Genomic DNA, 18381 nt, shown 5'->3' with positions numbered 1-18381 from the left:
CACACTTTCTCCTGCTGCTGCTTCTTGCTTGCTTTGATGTGTTCTGACCTAACACCCGGATGCCTAGCTTGATTTAGCAAGCATTAACTGAGATTTTAACTGTGCAATTCTTAGTTATAATATCTTTATTTAGGTCCCTTCTGTGATTCATGTACCAATGAAAAACGTAGATCCATGTATAATGTATACTTATTTAAAGAATCTTAATTATTCTATGGCGATAATTCTCATGCATGTATCAGCTTAAAATATAAAAGAAAAAATATATCAAAATGAGCGTGAACAAGGGCAAAATAAAATCCATGGAATATTCTCAAATTCCCTAAGAAGCCTAGGTTTAATACTCATCTTTGATTACGGAATACAATTTTTTTTTCAATATTTCAAATGACGGTAAATTGTCCATGCAATGTCTTACCCTATTACAAACAGTCTTCCTGTGAATTGATATTTAGCTGATATTTGTCTAAACAGATATGATCAGAGCTGATATTTGTCTATACAGATATGATCAGCATTATAATGCATTAAGTCTGTCGACAGCATTATTTTGCACCTAATCTCTTTGTTGTCTGTATGAGTATTGTACACTCATATTCCCTACTGACAGACCATGTCGGAACTTTCCTAAAATATCATCCTGCGTTAAAATGATTTCTGGTTCAGGTCTATTGACTACAGGGGTCAGTATGGGCCATCAACATCGAGATATAACCAACCAGTCAAAAAGAAAAAAAAAACATGGAACACCTTCCTAAGACAGATAGAGGTTCAGGATAATTCGAAGGTCGTGCACGCTCACGAGCTGCGCCAGGAAATATAAGATGGCCAACTTGCCAAGTCTGTGATGTTAAACTGTAGATCTAACATTTGTACAGATTAAGGTCACGCGTTATGTCTGCGTGGACATTTTAATAAAGGACATATTTGATAACCTTATATGTACGAACAGTATCTTCTGTTTCTGAATATTTCATGAATATTGTTGGATGAAGACTATTCAGCGATTCAAATACCTCGATATATTTTTGGAACCATAAAGCGATGAAGGTAGTTTGATGATACTGATCAAAGAACTCTTTTTCAGTCCTGATGGTTAAAGTGTAGCATCACTTTGTTTTTACAAAATGATTAGTACAACCCAGAAATAGTGTATCTTAAATTATTGTCATGAATTCAGTCAGCAATAGGCATGTCCGCCATGCCCCATATTCTTTGTTACCGTGTGGTCAGTGAAGTTGGCGCTGCTCCCGCTCCCACTGTGCACGGACTGTTAAGTTTTTATGGGTAATTTTCTCGCGTGTTGCGTCATGACAGTGTCCTCCCGGACCGCTGGGTGTGACAAAAGGACCTTGGAGTTGAAGGTGAGGATGTAGGTTGGCTTCTGAAAAGTTTGGCTGTGGGAGTAATGTAAGCAGTGGTGCTCACTTTATACTGCCACTTTGAAATTTCCAGTGTATTCAGGTAACAGCCCAAGGAACATTGTTTAGGCTTCCTGATTCAGATTCGTAATTTTGGTATCAGAGATCCTTCCCCCTTAGGCCTATCGTAACTCCCGTACTTCGTAACCTTTGAAAATGCATTTGAAATTTTGATATTTTGTGTTTTTCCACATCAAATGCGCTCATAACTTTTTATAACTTTTTTCATTTTGAATATCTCACATTTTAGAAGTTGGAAATTAGTAATTGTTTTCAACCATTGCATATTTGAATTTGTATTGGAATTTGAGATCTGCGAATCGCTCGGGTGGTTCTGGTTTCCCGTTCTCTGACGTCATTATGGAAACCATGTATCATTGGTTAAGAAGACTCTGATCCACCCACTCGGTATGTAACTCAGTGTGTCATTGGTGGACAATTTTATGCCTGTGTCCAAGCCATTGATTGGCCGAAAGTCGCCAAGTTTATTGTTTACAAGGTTGGCTTTGGAGGTAATGGAAGAGTGACCGCTACTCCAGAGAATTTAACGCTCAGAACGATACAATAGGAGAACTTCAGTGATGGTGTGTGTTCTTGATGTGACTGTAAATCAAATGGGAATTTTAAGGACTGGATCACTTTTGCCAAGTTAATTTATATTGTTTTTCTTCAGTGTGCGTTGTGAAACGTTTCCCTGTAGTGAGTGTCCATGTGACGAATAAGCATATATTGAGACTGCTGGGAAAATCCTTTTCGGCCTAGTTGCACCAAGTAATCCAGCCTATTTTGCCAATACTCAGCAACATACTCCAGTAGTCTACCACTCATTATTGACAAACATTTAAAATCGTTATTATTTACATCTAAATTTATCTTGACAAACATTGTTGTGGAAGTTAGTGAACAGTTTGATATTGATATAAACAAATTAATCGCTGGTGTATGATAAGACATGGTAGTATGATAAGTGTTACAGTAAGGCTAGTGATAACCAACATGGGACTGTGCCTCACCTACTTCCATCATCACGACAGCAACACGAGAATATAAGAACACTTTTTCCGGTAAGTTCACTTTGACTTATTTTCTATGATCTTTTCGTAATGGAGAAATGATTTTGTATGGATGAATCTGTTGAAGCATTGGATTTACAACAAATGATTTTCTACACTAGAAAATATCGAAAGTGTTGAAAGTAAAGCAAGTAACTGCATGACACGCCGGATTCATAGCTTAATCCATTTTTTCAAAAGCATCCAACAGATCTAGTCCGATAATTATCTTGCATCTAGTTCACAGCCCTTGCACTGCCCTGCCGAGACTGGTGAACTTTCTTGTAGGTGAATGACCTGATATTGACACATGGATCAAACAGGGCTGGTCTGTTAACTTGTATGTCGACTTTATGCCTCTTCTCATTTTTTTTTCTTTTAGAACTTGATGGTATGGGAAGCCAATAGTTTGGCCTAAATGACATTATCAAACAGTCGTCTAGGCAGCTTGGTAGTAGAGGCAAGTTGTACAATTAGTGGTCTAAAAAGTTATCATATTTAGCTTTTTTCTCATAAACATGTCAGCGGGTGTAGAGAACATTAGAAAATTATTAAGCTGATGAAATTCTAATATTAATTCTAATAGTAACAAATCACACTTGGAGGAAAATATACAGAGACACGAGTAGATGTTAACATATCTTACACAGTACTGAAGCAGGCAGTGAGGGTGGCATGGGAACCCCTGCTGAGTCGTATGACGCTCGGGTGACAAATCAGATCTCTACGGCTCTGTCAGGTGATCAACCCTCTTGCACAAGTCACTGCGAAATATATGTAAGATGACGTTGTCTAAACTAAATAGTCCTCTACTAACATTCGTATTCTTACCATTAGTCAGCTGTATAAGAGCTAGGCGTACCCCGTGACCGAAGACAGGGCCCGTCGCTGCCCAGTTCAAGCTGGATCTACTTGCATACCGCTAGATGAGCTCGCAAAAAGAAAAAAAAAAAAAAAAAGGCAGGTTCACTAAACCCGTCAGCACCACAATCTCCCTGCTATTGTAAAATTAGTAACTGTAGCAGTAGGAATAACGGTACTGTGCAGTAGCTTTAATGCAGCATTGATACTTAGAACATTCCTTTTGAGATTGCAACTATAAACTGGTTGATACACAGTTTTTTTTGTTTTGAATAAGTATAATACACAGTAGTAGACAAGGAGAAACCAAGTTTTCCTTTTTTTTTTTAAGCATGACAAAACAACGAAGTGACAAGGACATTTCTGACCTGAACGGATGGGTGAGGAAAACGATTCTCTTCCTACAAAAACTACCCACACTACACATATCAAGGTTACTGACTCGGGAAGAACTGGATCTTAACATATACAGAACAGTAGTAATTAAATTGATCACATGCATACTCTCTCTCTCTCTCTCTCTCTCTCTCTCTCTCTCTCTCTCTCTCTCTCTCTCTCTCTCTCTCTCTAATACGTGAAGTGTGTGCAGACTGTGTGGACTTCAAACGTGTGTTATGTGTTCTTCCAAGATGGAAGAGGTGGATATGTCTGATAAGTCTTTGACCAGAAGAAAAATGGATAGGCAAATAGTAATGTACTCCTTCTTTACGTCAGTGGATGAAGGAGGACAGTAACAATGATTAGTGTACAGACAGAAACAGGTAGATAGTTATGCATGTAAATATAATTTAGAATAAAGATATATGTTTATGGGAATATTCAGTTGAACATTTTTGACAGGCACATAATGTACCAGACCGTCATCCTCATGGGATGGGTTGCAATATAACAGAGCCTCCAGTAGCCTATTTAAAGGACACTGCAGGTTGGTCGGGGACCGCACGCGCTGTACGGGTGGAAGAGGCGTCTGTACAATATACATGATATTTTTGTACAAGCATGACAAATCTGACGTGAGCAGCTTTTGTACTTCATCTTCGTAACCTTTATCTCTTCATGAGCACAGAGCCCCGCCTATTCTTTTCGTGAGCGCCAGATACCCAGGTGGATCTCTCTGAGCACAGAGCAAACTGGTACTCCTTTTGAGAACACAAGTGGCCAGGTGATCCTCTTCTCGTGGTCACAGAGTACGTGATCAGAGAGAGCAGCCAGTTCTCTTGGTGACCAGAGCCCGGCCGGTTTCAGGTGTCCGCGTCCTCCCTTATCAATGAGTGATCTTGACCTTTGGAAGAGACACCAACAGAAGCATGAGATATGTCCTTTCAGTCTTTGAAAATCATATATATATATATATATATATATATATATATATATATATATATATATATATATATATATATATCGGAAGATGTTGGCCGTTGTGCTGGGTCCGGGACAACTTGTCCTTGAAATTTCGGGAGAGGTTCAGATCGACGTATGATTAGGTGATTTTTTTGAAACTTTTTAAATAAATGTTCAATAAGAAATTAGCTGATACTACAGTAGTCTCAGCATTCTTCCCAATAACACTCTCTTACCGAGTTGGAATATAACTTCCTTAGCAAGGAACACGACTGGTCATGTAAAGTAACATCATTAAGATGGTACTTTTGTATCGCTTTCACTTTCAAATCTAAGTTTCACTGACTGTCATTTATTGGAAAAGATGTCTTATTCGCCGTGATATTGCTACTCCTCTGTATTCTACAGGTATTATTTTGGCCGCTGCTTTCTTGAGCTGTCTGCATTTGTCCCCTCCACCAAAGCCTGGACCTGTGATTCGTATTTGCTGCTTTTTATAGCTTCTCTGTGGAGACCAGCCACAATGATGTGGCACCTCCTTACTTCCATCCTTCTTCTTCCCTTTTCCTTAACCTTTCTGCCCTTATAAGTCGGGTCTGCAAAAACCCGAGGTTCCGACAGCTCGAGGTAGCGGGAATAGGGTGAATTTGGCTGCTTTAAAACAAGAAAGGTGGTTGGATTCTTGAAGGTTCCTTATGAGTGCTGTGAAGAAGAGAAGGTCAGGAAAAACAGAAAAAGAAAAGGAGGGTAGTAGGTCCTGAGGCTCAACCCAAGGGCCTTTATCGTGATTTTATTGTCTCGCAATTACTAGTAGCGGCTGGAGTCCGACTGGTATCATATATATATATATATATATATATATATATATATATATATATATGTATATATACCGATGATCCCTTTTATGGGGCTCATTCAGCTCTAAGAGTGGGTCTTTTGTAGCGGGAAGGTTCTTGGCGGCGCTGTACTCCTTTACATCCGTTGATGATAATTCAGCCTCGTTGAAGGTAGCTTCCTGTTCATGAGTTTACCACATGCAGACGAAGGCCAGAAACACACACACACCCACACACACACACACATGCCTAGAAACAAAAGTAGAATATCTCTTGTTGTTATGCTCGACTAACGCCACTTGTATCTTTGACATTTCCAAATTTTTTTGCACGGATTGTTGTTGGTTTACGCCAATCTCCATCTATGGTGATGTGATACATAGCGTACCCATTAACTACAAGGAAGTTTGCTTCTAGTTTGATACTTCAACACATTCATTTTATATTACGTCAAACACGTAAGAATTCTCAATAGACGGTCGCACAGGAAACAAGTGAGAGCACTCAAACATTGTCTCGTTCACTTGGACAGTGTGCAAGACCAGCCACCAGGCCTTTCAAGGCCTTAGTTTTTCACGCTTCGTCATATATTGCTGGCAACGATTATTTACGTTCGTTATTTGTTCATGTATATATAGAATCGCATTTGTACCTAGATGGAACTCGCACCACTGGGAGAGTTTTAGTGATTTATTGGTTAAAGGATTTTAGAAGCAGGAAGAGGTAAGGAAGTGAGTTAAGAGTGATTTTGTAAGAACTAGATTTCCCAACATTCGACAGTGTTGCTGGCGTTTGGCAGCTAAGGACAAAAACACTTCATGGGGTATAAAGGGCAGGTTATATCCTAGGACACTTACCAGTCCCACGCCAGTCCCCGTACGGTGAGTACCTTACTTGTTTGCGCTGACACCTTTTTTTGTGTGTGTAAATTTCATGCAAAAAGTGAAATTATGTTTATCATGGGAGAGTCTACCGGGTATACTGTACTTGCTGATCTCTGTTCGTCCTTCAGCAGTAGCTGCCGTGACGATTTTTTATGATAAACGTGGAGCTACCCCATGCTAACATTCAGCCAAGGAACCTTTTTATTTTTTATCGAAATCATGGTTGCAGTATGATTCCTCCCGACTTCCGAATATGAATCGGCCACACGATGAGTCATTGGACGTTACATTTATCACTGGCAGTTTGCTCAGGTGATATGTATAGATTGTCCTCTTATTCGGCAGTTTACCGCTGCGGGTGTTAGTCGCCATATAAAGTGAATACATATCTCTTACCATTATTCATCTCATAGTAGACATGTGGCTGCACAGCAAGAGATCAAACTCAAACATCTTGAAAACAGTGACAGTCTACTGTATACTTAAAGGATACGTTTTCGAAGACACTCATTTATTCTTAGATATTGAGAGTATCCTACCTGTGTTATCATTATTTGAACTGTAGCTGTTGTTTACCAGTCTCATCTACATAATGTGTCTTCGTTATTATATCTTTCTTTCCCGCAAGATATTCTGAATATTGAATAAATTTTGACTTACGAGGCCAAATCTCGCGCCACCGGAATGACGATTCAGCATGTCGTTGAGTAAACAGGTGCCAATAGTATATCTTTTGAGATATAAGAAGGATACCTGCCAAAGGAACAGAGGGTCTATTTGATGATTTCCTCTTGATAATGATAACCGACTGAAAATAATCGTCTTGTCATCTCAAATGAGTTTGGTGTTCTGTGCATCAGCAGGCATTTCTTCCATCTTTCAAGTACATCTTAAAATATTCATATCGTATACAGGTACCTCTGGAACGTGTGTAGATCACTTGTATACTGTATTTATCATGATTTCCTTATCCCTTGCTGCTTAGTTAGTGAGCGGCTTACATTTGACAGATTTTTTTTCCGAGAGGCGTTGGACAACATTAAGCAACGACATCATTTGAACAAAACGACCATAGGTAGTGGCTGAAGCTGTGTCCATGAGGGGAAAAAATGAGGATAACCAAAAAGTCTTCATTTAGTCGGTAACTCTGACAGTAAATTAAATGTATCTAACTGAATGTCATCCCTTTCAAAAGTTCCACTGTGTTTCAGTCGGCCAGCCTGCAACAACATTAACAAAATGATGGCCATAAGCTCCACAGTAGACTAGTTGATACAGTACGATACATGAGAACAACATTAACAAAATGATGGCCATAAGCTCCACAGTAGACTAGTTGATACAGTACGATACATGAGAAGCACGACAGAAAACTGTACACGCGAGACGCACATCACAAGGAAATATGTGAAATGTGTGAAAGTTCCTTCCGTGATGTCTGTTGACCAGCAGATAACAACAGCAGGAAACTATTTTACTGGAAGCATCATGCGTCTGCAAAGATATAACCAGAGGCCTTAACATGAAACTCAGCGAAAGAATATATATTAGGACATTAATTGTATGGGTAGCGAATGAATGGAATGAACTGAATTTCGGTTTATGGATGTGAACAGCATATACAAATTTCAAAAGGCTTCTCCTTGAAGTGTAAAATTTACTGTAGGTATTTAAACAAGTTACTTTGCCAGAATTATGAGGCACTGTCATACCAACCTAGATAAGCAGATGGTGGTTCACGTGAAAGAAAATGTTAAGAACTGCGTTAGAAGAAATTTTTACGAAACCTTTCCCATCCGCGACTAACTAAGGGTGGTCAACAGATGAGACCAACGACTGTGGCCCGGACACTATGCCTCCTGCTGGTGGTGACGACCACGCTGACGGAGGCCAGGCCGCAGTTCCTCGACGCTGTTGGAGACTTTGTTGAAAACGTCGGGGAGGGCGTTGGTGACTTCTTCGAAGGAGTTGGTGACTTCTTTTCAGGTACAGTATTTTGATGATCATATAACTGATATTGTTTAATGAAAAAGATATGGCGAAATCTTAATCTGTAAACTTAGACTTAACGTTTTTCCTGACATTTTACACTTAGACCTTTAATTGATCCTTGTCTTTCACCTCTCTCATCTTTATTTGAGCCACTTCACCACATTTGACATTGGCCTTAAACCTGGGCACTGATCTTTGATTTTTTAACCTCTAAACAAACCTTAAGCTTTCAGTGTTACAGCATTCCTCGCATTTTATTCCCTAACCTTTAATTTTACCATCGCTTCTAAATTTATGATCTTCAGCCATCACTTTTGATTCTTTAATCATTAGCCCTTGCCTTGTATTCTTTATTTGTCGGCAGCTGTCATATGAACTTTTACTCGTTAACTTTTGTTTTAAGACCTCTCATCCTTTGACCTTTTAACATTCACCTTATGCGCTTGTACTTAATCTTTGGCTCTTGAAATTTACCCTTTAACATATACTTTATTGGCACTTCTTCCTGACTGCGTATTAGCTCTTGCCTCAGACCTTTACCATTTGACCTTTAACAATTGAGATTACCTTATGGCCTCGTCCACAGGCCTCTAATTTGTGACACTTACCTCTTGACCTTTAGTGTCTACTTTTTGTGTTTTAGTTTCTCCATTGAGTTTTTCTTGGCTTTACAAGTAACTACCCATAAATTGTTCATAACCTCAAAATTTACCTCTTAAGAGGACATGACTAATCCATCCTCTCCTCACATCTGACCCGTAGTATACTACCTTATAAGTAGCCTTCTCTTTACCTCAATAACTGAGTCTTCATAAACTTACATCTTATGTTTTTCACCACATATTTGGCCACATTTGATAACAGTTAATCTCATACCTTGACTGACCACCGCAGTCCTTTGTTGACTACTTCTGATTTAACTTCTCATGCCTTCTGACTTGACAGCTCCCGAGTGTATCCTCTTATCTGGTTTTTTAAACTCTTAGATATCACGTTTTTGATTTATAGTTGATCCCTGTTGATGTCACATGTGAAATCTATGACCATACAGTGATCATATCTAAATATTTTCTCCCAGGCTTGTTTGGGAGTGGTAGGAGCCGCTCCACGCCAGTACCCAGCATTCCACCAGGAGGGACTCCCACAGGCCCTAGTTTTGGGCTTGGCCCCCAGTTGCCTGGACCTATCCCTGAGAAGCCTGGACTTATTCCCCAGCAGCCTGGACTTAACCCCCAACGACCTCTTACTTTTGAAGAGGCTCTTAACACCAACAACCTGCGACTGTTGGTTGATGATTGAAGAGCCTGAGATAAAGAAAGAGAGCATAGATGCTTACAGGTTAAAGATGTAGAGTGCAGTTGTAATTCATTATGTTTAAATTTAAAAAAAAAAAATGGAGATATCTCATAGTTTTAATTCCTATTAGAAATTTTGAAATGTAAGGATGTGAAGTTTCTCTGAAGTTAAATAGGACCGTAGAGTAGATATACACTTTGTTGTTGATGGAACAGTCAACAGACTGATCTCTGAAGAAAACCCAAGTGTTGATCCAAAGAACATTGCTGATGCAACACACATGGTTTTGTGTCCTCAAGTATGACAATCAGCTATACAGTATTTCCTGAGAGCACCATCAGAAATGAAGCGTCTGCTAATACTTTGGTGAACGCTGTGGAAAGCAACAGCCTTGTATTGAAACTTTTTGGCTTTGGACTTAGCTCCATAAAGTGTTGTACAGCTCTGAAATTCAAGAATGAAAGCCAGGATGATTCAGAAGAAAAATGGTACTGAAGTTTGATAGATGCTTAATGGGAAAAGTGAAATGTAACTGAATGTCAAGGTTTCCCATTAAATACAAAAGTACAGTGGTACTTTTCCACCATTACTTGTACATTATTTATAAAATGTAGATTACTGATGTAAGGTAGATCCTCTATGGTAGCTATACCTCTGACTTCTCATGACTTCGAATAAATATCTCAGAATGAAACAAAGCTACATATTTTAGATGCATTGTCTTCTGAAAAGCCAACCTGTTGATTTTAACTGTTTGAAAATGTATAGTTTAGACAATTTTTTTAATATGGTGGTATATATGAAACAAAATTTCAGAATGATAGGGAATTAGATTTTATTTGGTAATAGAAGTAGGGTACATAGGAAAGACTGTATTAATGTCTTGAGCGAAGGGAACGAGGAGAATGAGGAGACCAAATTGAAGATAGAAAGATGGATTGATAGATTTTGAGTGATCACACCTGGACATGCAGGAGGGTGAAAAGTATGCATGGGATAGAGTGCATTGGAACCATGAGATATACAGGGCTCAGTGTGCTGCCAGTGGACTGAATCAGGTCATGTGAACCTACTGGATGACATCATGGAAAGGTTTGTAGAATCTGATTGTAGATATGGAGTCATGGTTTCAGTGCATTACACATAACTACTAGAGAATGTATGGTAAGGAATGTGGCCTTTCTTTGTCTGTTTCTAGTATTACCTTGCAGTTGCAGAAAACAGCAATCAAGTATGAAAAAAAAGGAAGACTTGATTGGTCTCTCTCTCTAAGAAGTTGGAGGTAGACAGTCACCTACCAGGGAGGTATGTTACTGATACTGCTTGCTCATGTGCTGAGAGGGTCAGCAATGGTTGTGCAATGAGCCAGCACTTCAGTGACTGTCATGCATCACCCCTTTGGCCCAGGGGACTGTCTTTTCTTTCTGTTTCACTTAAACATGGGCTGCTGGCTGTCGGTCCACAAACATATAATGTATCTCACAAATAACACTTGATGACATGTAGCTCACATAACTCATGTTGGTGGGTCTACATTTTACTGCAGTAAGTGCTGTGTGCTAACCCCACCTTTTGGTAGATTATCATCATAAGTAAGATTTCTTTCAAGATAAAGCTAATCATAGGAACTAATAGGTGACTCTGTACTCTCCTCAACTGAAAATTGATAATTTTAATGAATATAACATCTCCACCTTTTGGTTCTTTGGAATGTGTGAATTGTTAATAAATGCAGATTTTTACAGTCATACAGATGTTGTAATCCCATACACCAGTCAGGTAAAAGCTTATCATGTGTTATTATTGGTGCAAAGTCCAAAGAAAAAATTTGTTTAGCCATATTATTAAAACAGAAGCAGCAGTAAATTAAATAATTGCTATTGTAATGTATTCTCCTGTACAAGCAAGAATAAGAATAAATTATCCATAGGATGCTTAAGGAAATGCTAGGCGCAGTTCAGAAGAATGATACAAAAATATCATCAAAAAACTTTTTAAAGATTTTGTTAAAACACAATTCATGTAAAAAGCAGTACGAGAATAATTATATTACATATTTGACTCGATAATATAAATAACTTATTTAATTTTATCTGAAAAGGCATGGTCTTTGATTCAAGAATAGAAACTTTCAAAAGAAATCTATTATCCCATGGACTTGTATACTCAGTCTGTCTATCTGTATCTTTGACCCCCATTTCCTTTGGGGACTCCCTTAAGAGGGTGGCCACGATTTTAATATAAAGTTTATTTTATTTCAGCTGATGCAAGAATTTATCATATAAAAAAATAAAATTATATGGGTTAAAGATAATGCATTGCAAACTAACCTATGTTTTAATGAACATAATTGTGTTGTAAAACAGTTTGATAAAGTATATCAAAAATATTTTCATTTAAAAATATTTTCATTTTATAAAAATTCTTACATTGCAATCAATGTGTAATAAAGCACTGTGGCAGTGATCATGTTCTATATAACATGTACATATTTTCTGTATTATCAATTCATAATTCTTGCACAAGTACCATTTACATCAATCATGAGGATTGTTAATACCACCAGTCAAGACAATAGATCGTTCTAAATTTCCTCCAGTCATCAGCATTAGCATACCTAATATATACAAGGTGTAAGATTGGAATACTATTTGGTTGAATATAATATTGTGACAGCAACAAATAAGTACAACAGATGTCTCTCTAAATGAAAATTATGTAATTATCATAATTTAAATTCCAAGAATAACTGCAAATTTTGAAGCATTCTTGAACTTCTTATTACATTGATTATAATTCCTTGTAAATAGAACTTCTCATTGCATTGACTATAATATCACAAAAATACAATTATTTCTGACTGAGAATTTCAACATCTGGCATGTCTTTCACAACAAAATCAAGAAGCATCTGGCCATAAGCTTTGCCCTGAGGATCAGAGCGAAGTGAAGCTACACCTCCACCTCCAAGAGACCTCTCTAAGATGAAATTGAGGCCATAGATACCATCAACTTCATACCTGGGTGAAGAAATAAGAAAGCCTTTAATCACTGAAATAATACATTTAGTTTTATCATTTTTATTATTTTTTATTATACTTTGTCGCTGTCTCCCGCGTTTGCGAGGTAGCACAAGGAAACAGACGAAAGAAATGGCCCAACCCCCCCCATACACATGTATATACATACGTCCACATGTTCACTGTAATAGTAAATTCACTATTTTTCTGTGTACAGTACAAAGGGACTAAGCAAATCCCTGGAAAGCTAAACCATGATCTTTTATTTAGCAATAGTCAGGCATGAGAAGGGACCAACATTCTGTTCTTCAAAGCAAGAGTAGAGAAAATTGTTTCATTACTGTCAAGTATAAAACCAGTGAAACACAAATGAAAAAATACTATGTGTATGGTCAGCATCACTCTACCTCTGATTCTCGGGATTCATTCCCAGAAAGGGTAAGCTTCCTTTCAGCTAACCTAATTCTTCATCTTTCCCCTTTGGTTTGGTCATGCAAGGATAGGATAATAATGACTTGGTAATAAATTTTTGGCAAACTCCAAAGAAAAGTACCTGTTGACAGTTTGGAAAAGTGAGTGAAAGGAGGAAGATGACAGTATACACGAACAAAAGTAAGGTTATGAAGTTCAGCAGGAGGGTGAGAGAGGATAGTGTGTGTAAGTTTGTAATGAGTGGACCGCTTCTGGTACCTGAGAGTGGATGTAGCAATGGATGGAATCATGGTGCTGAAGTGAGTAACAGAATGAAAGAGGGGCTAATGTTCTCGGTGTATTTGTTCCTGACACTACCGTGCTACAGCAGAGAAACCAATTTCTACCCTAGGATTCGCTTCTTATGGGGTTCCTTCAGTACTCAGGAAGCTAATCAGAGGTAAGGAAGTGCTATGGTATGTGCTTGTCTTTGTGGCATGAGTGAGACAACTGACAAGTAGGTGTTCAGCATGGGAGTTGCATGTTTGGCATGAACAGTCTTTCAATATGCTGAATTAGTGGTTATAGTGTTAAAAGAGATGAGCTATGTTCAGAGAGTAGTTTCAGATGTGTGTATGTCTAGTGGACTTTAGTTGGGTTTTTGGGACTGCTGTTTAGCACTTGTTGAGTCATTACAATGTGAATATGTTTTGAAACTTAGGGGATTCTTATTGGCATTTCCCATTGACTGATGAAACTAAAATGTCTTTTTTCTTCTTTGAAACTAAAATGTCTTTTTTCTTCTTTCAAACTAGTTCGCTGTTTCCCTTGTGGGCAAAGTAGTACCAGAAGCAGACGGAGAAAAGGCCTCATTCACTCACATCCATTCTCTAGCTGTACTGTATAATGCATCAAAACCACAGCCCCTTCTACACAACTGGGCCCTACAGATCTTAACGTGGTTTTCCTCAGCTGCTTCATATGTCTTGCTTTAGACCACTAATGGCATGTTGTCTCCTGTATACCACAATGCTCCATTTCACTCTAACCCATGCATACTTTTCACCCTCTAGAATGTTCATGCTAATTTTTTTTTCATTTTGTGATAAACCTCCACCCTGAGGACTTCTTTGTGTTTTCCCTTTGATGTAACATGTAAAGCAATACCTTGCTCTGATGTACTGATTCATATTACAGGACCTTTAATTCCCAGGTAACTCCCACACTCCTAAACAGGCAGACATATAAAGAGAGTGGTGTTGGTAGACTCTGCCTGCATATGGTTACAGTGTGAGGGAAAAGTCACCATAGGTAGAGTTTATCATCATCAGTGGATGAAAAGGAGTACGGCCATATCTAGGAAGTCCTTGAATAAAATGAGTCCATTACCCTGCCCCTGATTGGAACATAGCATTAAAGCTATAGAAGCCCCATAAGAGGGGTCTTAGATTGTATAATTATAAGTTAAAGAATTATACAGAAATTCTTATTGCAATTCAAACTCTTTCTGGATTATAATTGTGTCATTCTAATACAGTCCTACCTTTTTACACATTCCAGTGGATTAATGTCAGCTGGAAATACATGGCTAAAGTATTCAGCCACAGACTGTGATGTTAGAGCTTGCTTCAGATAAGGGTATAGTGAAGGATGTCGAGCAACCACTCCAACATTACAGGAGTCAGCTTTGTCTCCACTGCGTGTATAAGCCAGATCTTCTAGACGATAACTATGGGAGAAAGATCAAATAGTTACACTAATGCATGCACACATCACTGTATTTTCAACAGTCCTAATCAGACATATATTCTTGGACTACATCAAACAAAAAAGCAGTTTTTATAGATTTCATTTTGCATTGGGATAAAGTGTGAAATGTTGAGGTTGATGTTTCCATTTGCTAAGGGAAAACCCTTCCAGATAAATGCCAGGGTAAGCTAAAAAACTAGAAACAGTGACCATCCTCTAAGCTCAGCTATAGGTGCCCAACAAGTAACATGTTAACTTTTTTCAACCTCATAAGTTACTTTATAATATTTGTAATTGGCAAGCAACTGGTAACTGGTCCTTTAGGGGATAATCTGGTGGTCAGTGACTTGCTCCAATTCAGATCTTATGTGTGATGTATGAAGCAAATCAGATACTACTAGGTCGGTCAGAAATTTACCCAAAGCACTCTCATCAGGCTGAAAGAAGATTTTTTAAAACTGAATTACTAAGAACACAAGAATATCGCATTGAAAATATACCAGGATAAAAATTTAAGAAATACCTGACATACCTATTTGAGCCAGTGCTCAAGCCTGACACATGTGAAACAGGTTGGTCTGGATAGTCGTAGGTGGCTGATGGCACCCAATTTGATGCTTCACTATACACTTCATCTTCATCATCCATACTAATGTTTACCTAAAAAGAAAATAGTCTCTGGTATAGTAATTAATAGTGGCTGAGTTGTTTTAATGAAGCAAAAGTGGTAAACTTAATAACTGTGTCATAATCTCCATTTACTAGATTTTCCAAGGTCAGATAATAAAACTGGCATAAAAAGTGAAAGGATGTTCATACATGATTCCTTTTCACAATTCACGTGATAACAACAAAATTGGGAACTTGAAATAACTCTGGTGAAGAAATCTAGGAATAGCAAAAATGTTAATTTGAGGTTCTGTACTGAATTTGGCTGAAGCTAATATGTCTAATGTACAATTGTGCTTACCATAGCCTGTTTTGTGTGAGCCAGTGTTCTATGGATCTGGTGTATTGTTGTTGTTTGTTTGTTGCCTTGGGATGTTTGAAATGTTACAAGACTATGACTAAGTTGTTTGGATATGAAAGAAAATGTTTTGAGGTGCTAGCAGGTAAGGAAGGAGCACACTAAAGAGGATGGGGGAACTACAGATCCTTGGGGAAGTCCATTTGGGAACTGCTGGAGAGTACTTACCTATAGAGAGATTTTGCCACTGGGATAGCATGTAGTGTTCACCATATACTTGCTTTTTTCATAATATAGTTTTTCTCTGATATCATACATTTTACGTAATTGTCAATCCTGAGTTCATTAAGAACTATTTTTAACCAATTTCCTTGGTCTCTTTTAATATTTCTGTAACAGTGGAGAGGGGGCTGTTGTTTTTTTTTTTACTTTGGTTTGGCAACTGAATGGGATATTTGCAAGCCACTCTGATTTTTATTGTGCAGTTTGATTTCCAGGATTTTGTTTATATGATAGGGGACAATGTCAAAAGCTTTCTTTATCTCTTTCAAGCAACTCATAGGTGAAAGGAGGGTTGTGTACTATAATTACAGATCTCTAGTACTGATAACAGTAACTCCTATTACTAGTAATTTAATTTCAATTATACAACCCCACATGTGACTCCTGCAGCTTCAAGGCTACACCTTACAGGAGTGGGGAACTGATTGGTTTCTTTGGAGCAGGAAACTCGTAGTCAAGACAGTACTGTTTTTCAGCTGTTGACAATGATACAGCATTACTGTAGGTGAGTTTTCACTTGAGGTGTAACCACTCACTGGCAGAATCTGGTAACACCCATTACTAGAATATTCTTTCAAAAGTAAGATGATGTTCTCAAATTCTACATTAACTAAGAAACAAGTAAAGATGTGTGTCTGCATAAAACACCTGACACTTTAAGCTTCCAAAGCTGAGACAGCTGAGGGTAACACAGTCCCTAATACCCTTCAATAATAAAGTGAAAGCCTCACATTTACCCTCATCTAAACTTTATATTTTAAAAATATAATGCTATAATTATACACTAATTCATAAGTTTATTTCTTTGTTTAAAAAGCATTTTTCTGTCTTTAAGTGGAATATCTTATGAAAAATATAATGATGAAGAGGCAAATACTCTTATCACCTGCAAATTTTCATTATCAGCGATGACTACAACCCAAGATTTATGGATGATTGTGTGTTTGCAATATATTCCATGATGATAAAGTAAGTCAGTCTTCTAACCTCACAATATTACTAAAAACAGCTCTAAAAGTACTGGCTATTCCGTATGCTGTTTAACAAATAATGAGCTGAGGGTTCAGTCTTAATGCAGTGCTTGTCATGAAAAAAAGAGAACTACCTTGCATTTATCTTTTCTTATTAAAAATGAGTGAAGGCACAACAATGGAGATGGTCTAGGCCGCCCACCAACAATGGATGTTAGTCCTGGAGCCATGCCTGTGCCAGCAGCTGCAATTTCTCTTGAGAACAGTTCTAAAGCTTTCTTGTCAGGGTGGTGGACTGATATCCAGATAGCTCCCTCTCGTGGCCCATCACCTTTGCTGTGGGAGAACAATGCAAAATCCAAATAAACAATTGTATCTTGCCTTAATACTTAGGACTGTTCAGTAACAATCTCTATTTCCCAAATCCCTGGTGACAGGGTAGAAGGAATGCTACCCATATATATCCTGCATGATGCAGGTGGTGACAAAGAGGGGCAGGAGTAGAAGGCTGGCAATCCCTCACCTATATCTTCATTTCGAAAAGTACTAAAAGAGGAAAGAGCCAAATGGTGTTCTGTACTCTAAGGCTCACCCCGTCCCAGAGGAAGCAGCATTTTCCACCCGTGTCAGTGAGGTACTGTCAGGAAACAGACAGAATAAGGCCACATCTGTTCACACTCATTCTCTAGCTGTCATGTGTAATGCACCGAAACCACAGCTCTCTCTCTCCAGATCTAGGCACCACCTGCCTTTCCATGGTTTCACATGTCTGGGTTCAGTCCATTGACTGTTATTATGCAATGAGTATATAACACCGAGAACCTTCAAAAAATGAATTCACATATTGAAGAATATGTTAATCTATACTAATATGAGGAGTTACACTTTTATGCATCTCTCATAATCTTCATACCTTGCATGAGCTCCATAGGTATCCTCTCCTCCTAACACTTGGACATGTGTCCTTGTGAAGTTGGGAATCTTCAGCATCTTGAAAATATTCTGACATCTTTTTAAGATGGCCTCTGCTGTCTTCTTGCCCTTCTCTCTGCTCTTTGGCCCACCAACACAACATACAGCTGTTGCTTTGTAGCCGCCCATGTATGTAGCACTTACCTATGAAACAGTGTACTGTTTTATCGTGATAGAATAATCAACTTGCATTTACCTTTAAAACACGGGACTAAATTGCAAGAGGTCTAGTTCACCACGTGTTGCACAGTATATGATAACAGGAAAACTGTGATATCATACAGCCTGGTAGACCAGGCCATCATTATGGATATTTGCTGAAAGACT

General features: G+C 38.3%; 3 protein-coding genes across 9 annotated transcripts in view; 2 read left to right on the top strand and 1 right to left on the bottom strand.

Moving 5' to 3' along the window:
* Positions 1-1295: 1295 nt before the first annotated feature.
* On the top strand, positions 1296-12386 carry LOC139763223 (uncharacterized). 2 transcript variants are annotated; one of them, XM_071689079.1, is made up of 3 exons: positions 1296-1364; positions 8219-8381; positions 9466-12386. In XM_071689079.1, the coding sequence occupies exons 1-3, from the start codon at positions 1311-1313 to the stop codon at positions 9684-9686; spliced, it is 438 nt and encodes a 145-aa protein (XP_071545180.1). In that variant the 5' UTR covers positions 1296-1310; the 3' UTR covers positions 9687-12386. The 2 variants fall into 2 exon arrangements, with proteins under 2 accessions (XP_071545180.1, XP_071545181.1); XM_071689080.1 differs by lacking the exon at positions 1296-1364 and adding an exon at positions 6271-6392.
* Positions 1911-18381, top strand: part of syd (JNK-interacting protein syd) — a 232877-nt gene continuing 216406 nt past the window's right edge. The window contains exon 1 of the mRNA XM_071689053.1: positions 1911-2485. The gene's annotated coding sequence lies outside the window, so the exon portion shown is untranslated. The remainder of the gene's footprint in view (positions 2486-18381) is intronic.
* The window catches only part of LOC139763221 (uncharacterized), a 21647-nt gene continuing 15267 nt past the window's right edge, over positions 12002-18381 (bottom strand). For all 6 annotated transcript variants that reach the window (XM_071689075.1, XM_071689069.1, XM_071689074.1 and 3 more), the window contains exons 9-13: positions 17996-18198; positions 17217-17418; positions 15395-15522; positions 14657-14842; positions 12002-12702 (exon numbers count right to left, since the gene is read on the bottom strand). In XM_071689075.1, coding sequence (XP_071545176.1) covers positions 12534-12702; positions 14657-14842; positions 15395-15522; positions 17217-17418; positions 17996-18198 — 888 coding nt within the window. In that variant the 3' untranslated portion in view covers positions 12002-12533. The remainder of the gene's footprint in view (positions 12703-14656; positions 14843-15394; positions 15523-17216; positions 17419-17995; positions 18199-18381) is intronic.

The sequence above is a fragment of the Panulirus ornatus genome, chromosome 46 (assembly GCF_036320965.1).
Source record: "Panulirus ornatus isolate Po-2019 chromosome 46, ASM3632096v1, whole genome shotgun sequence".
Classification (NCBI taxonomy): Eukaryota; Metazoa; Arthropoda; class Malacostraca; order Decapoda; family Palinuridae; genus Panulirus; species Panulirus ornatus.
Note: the sequence above shows the minus strand (reverse complement) of the source record. Positions and strands in the feature narration are given on the sequence as shown.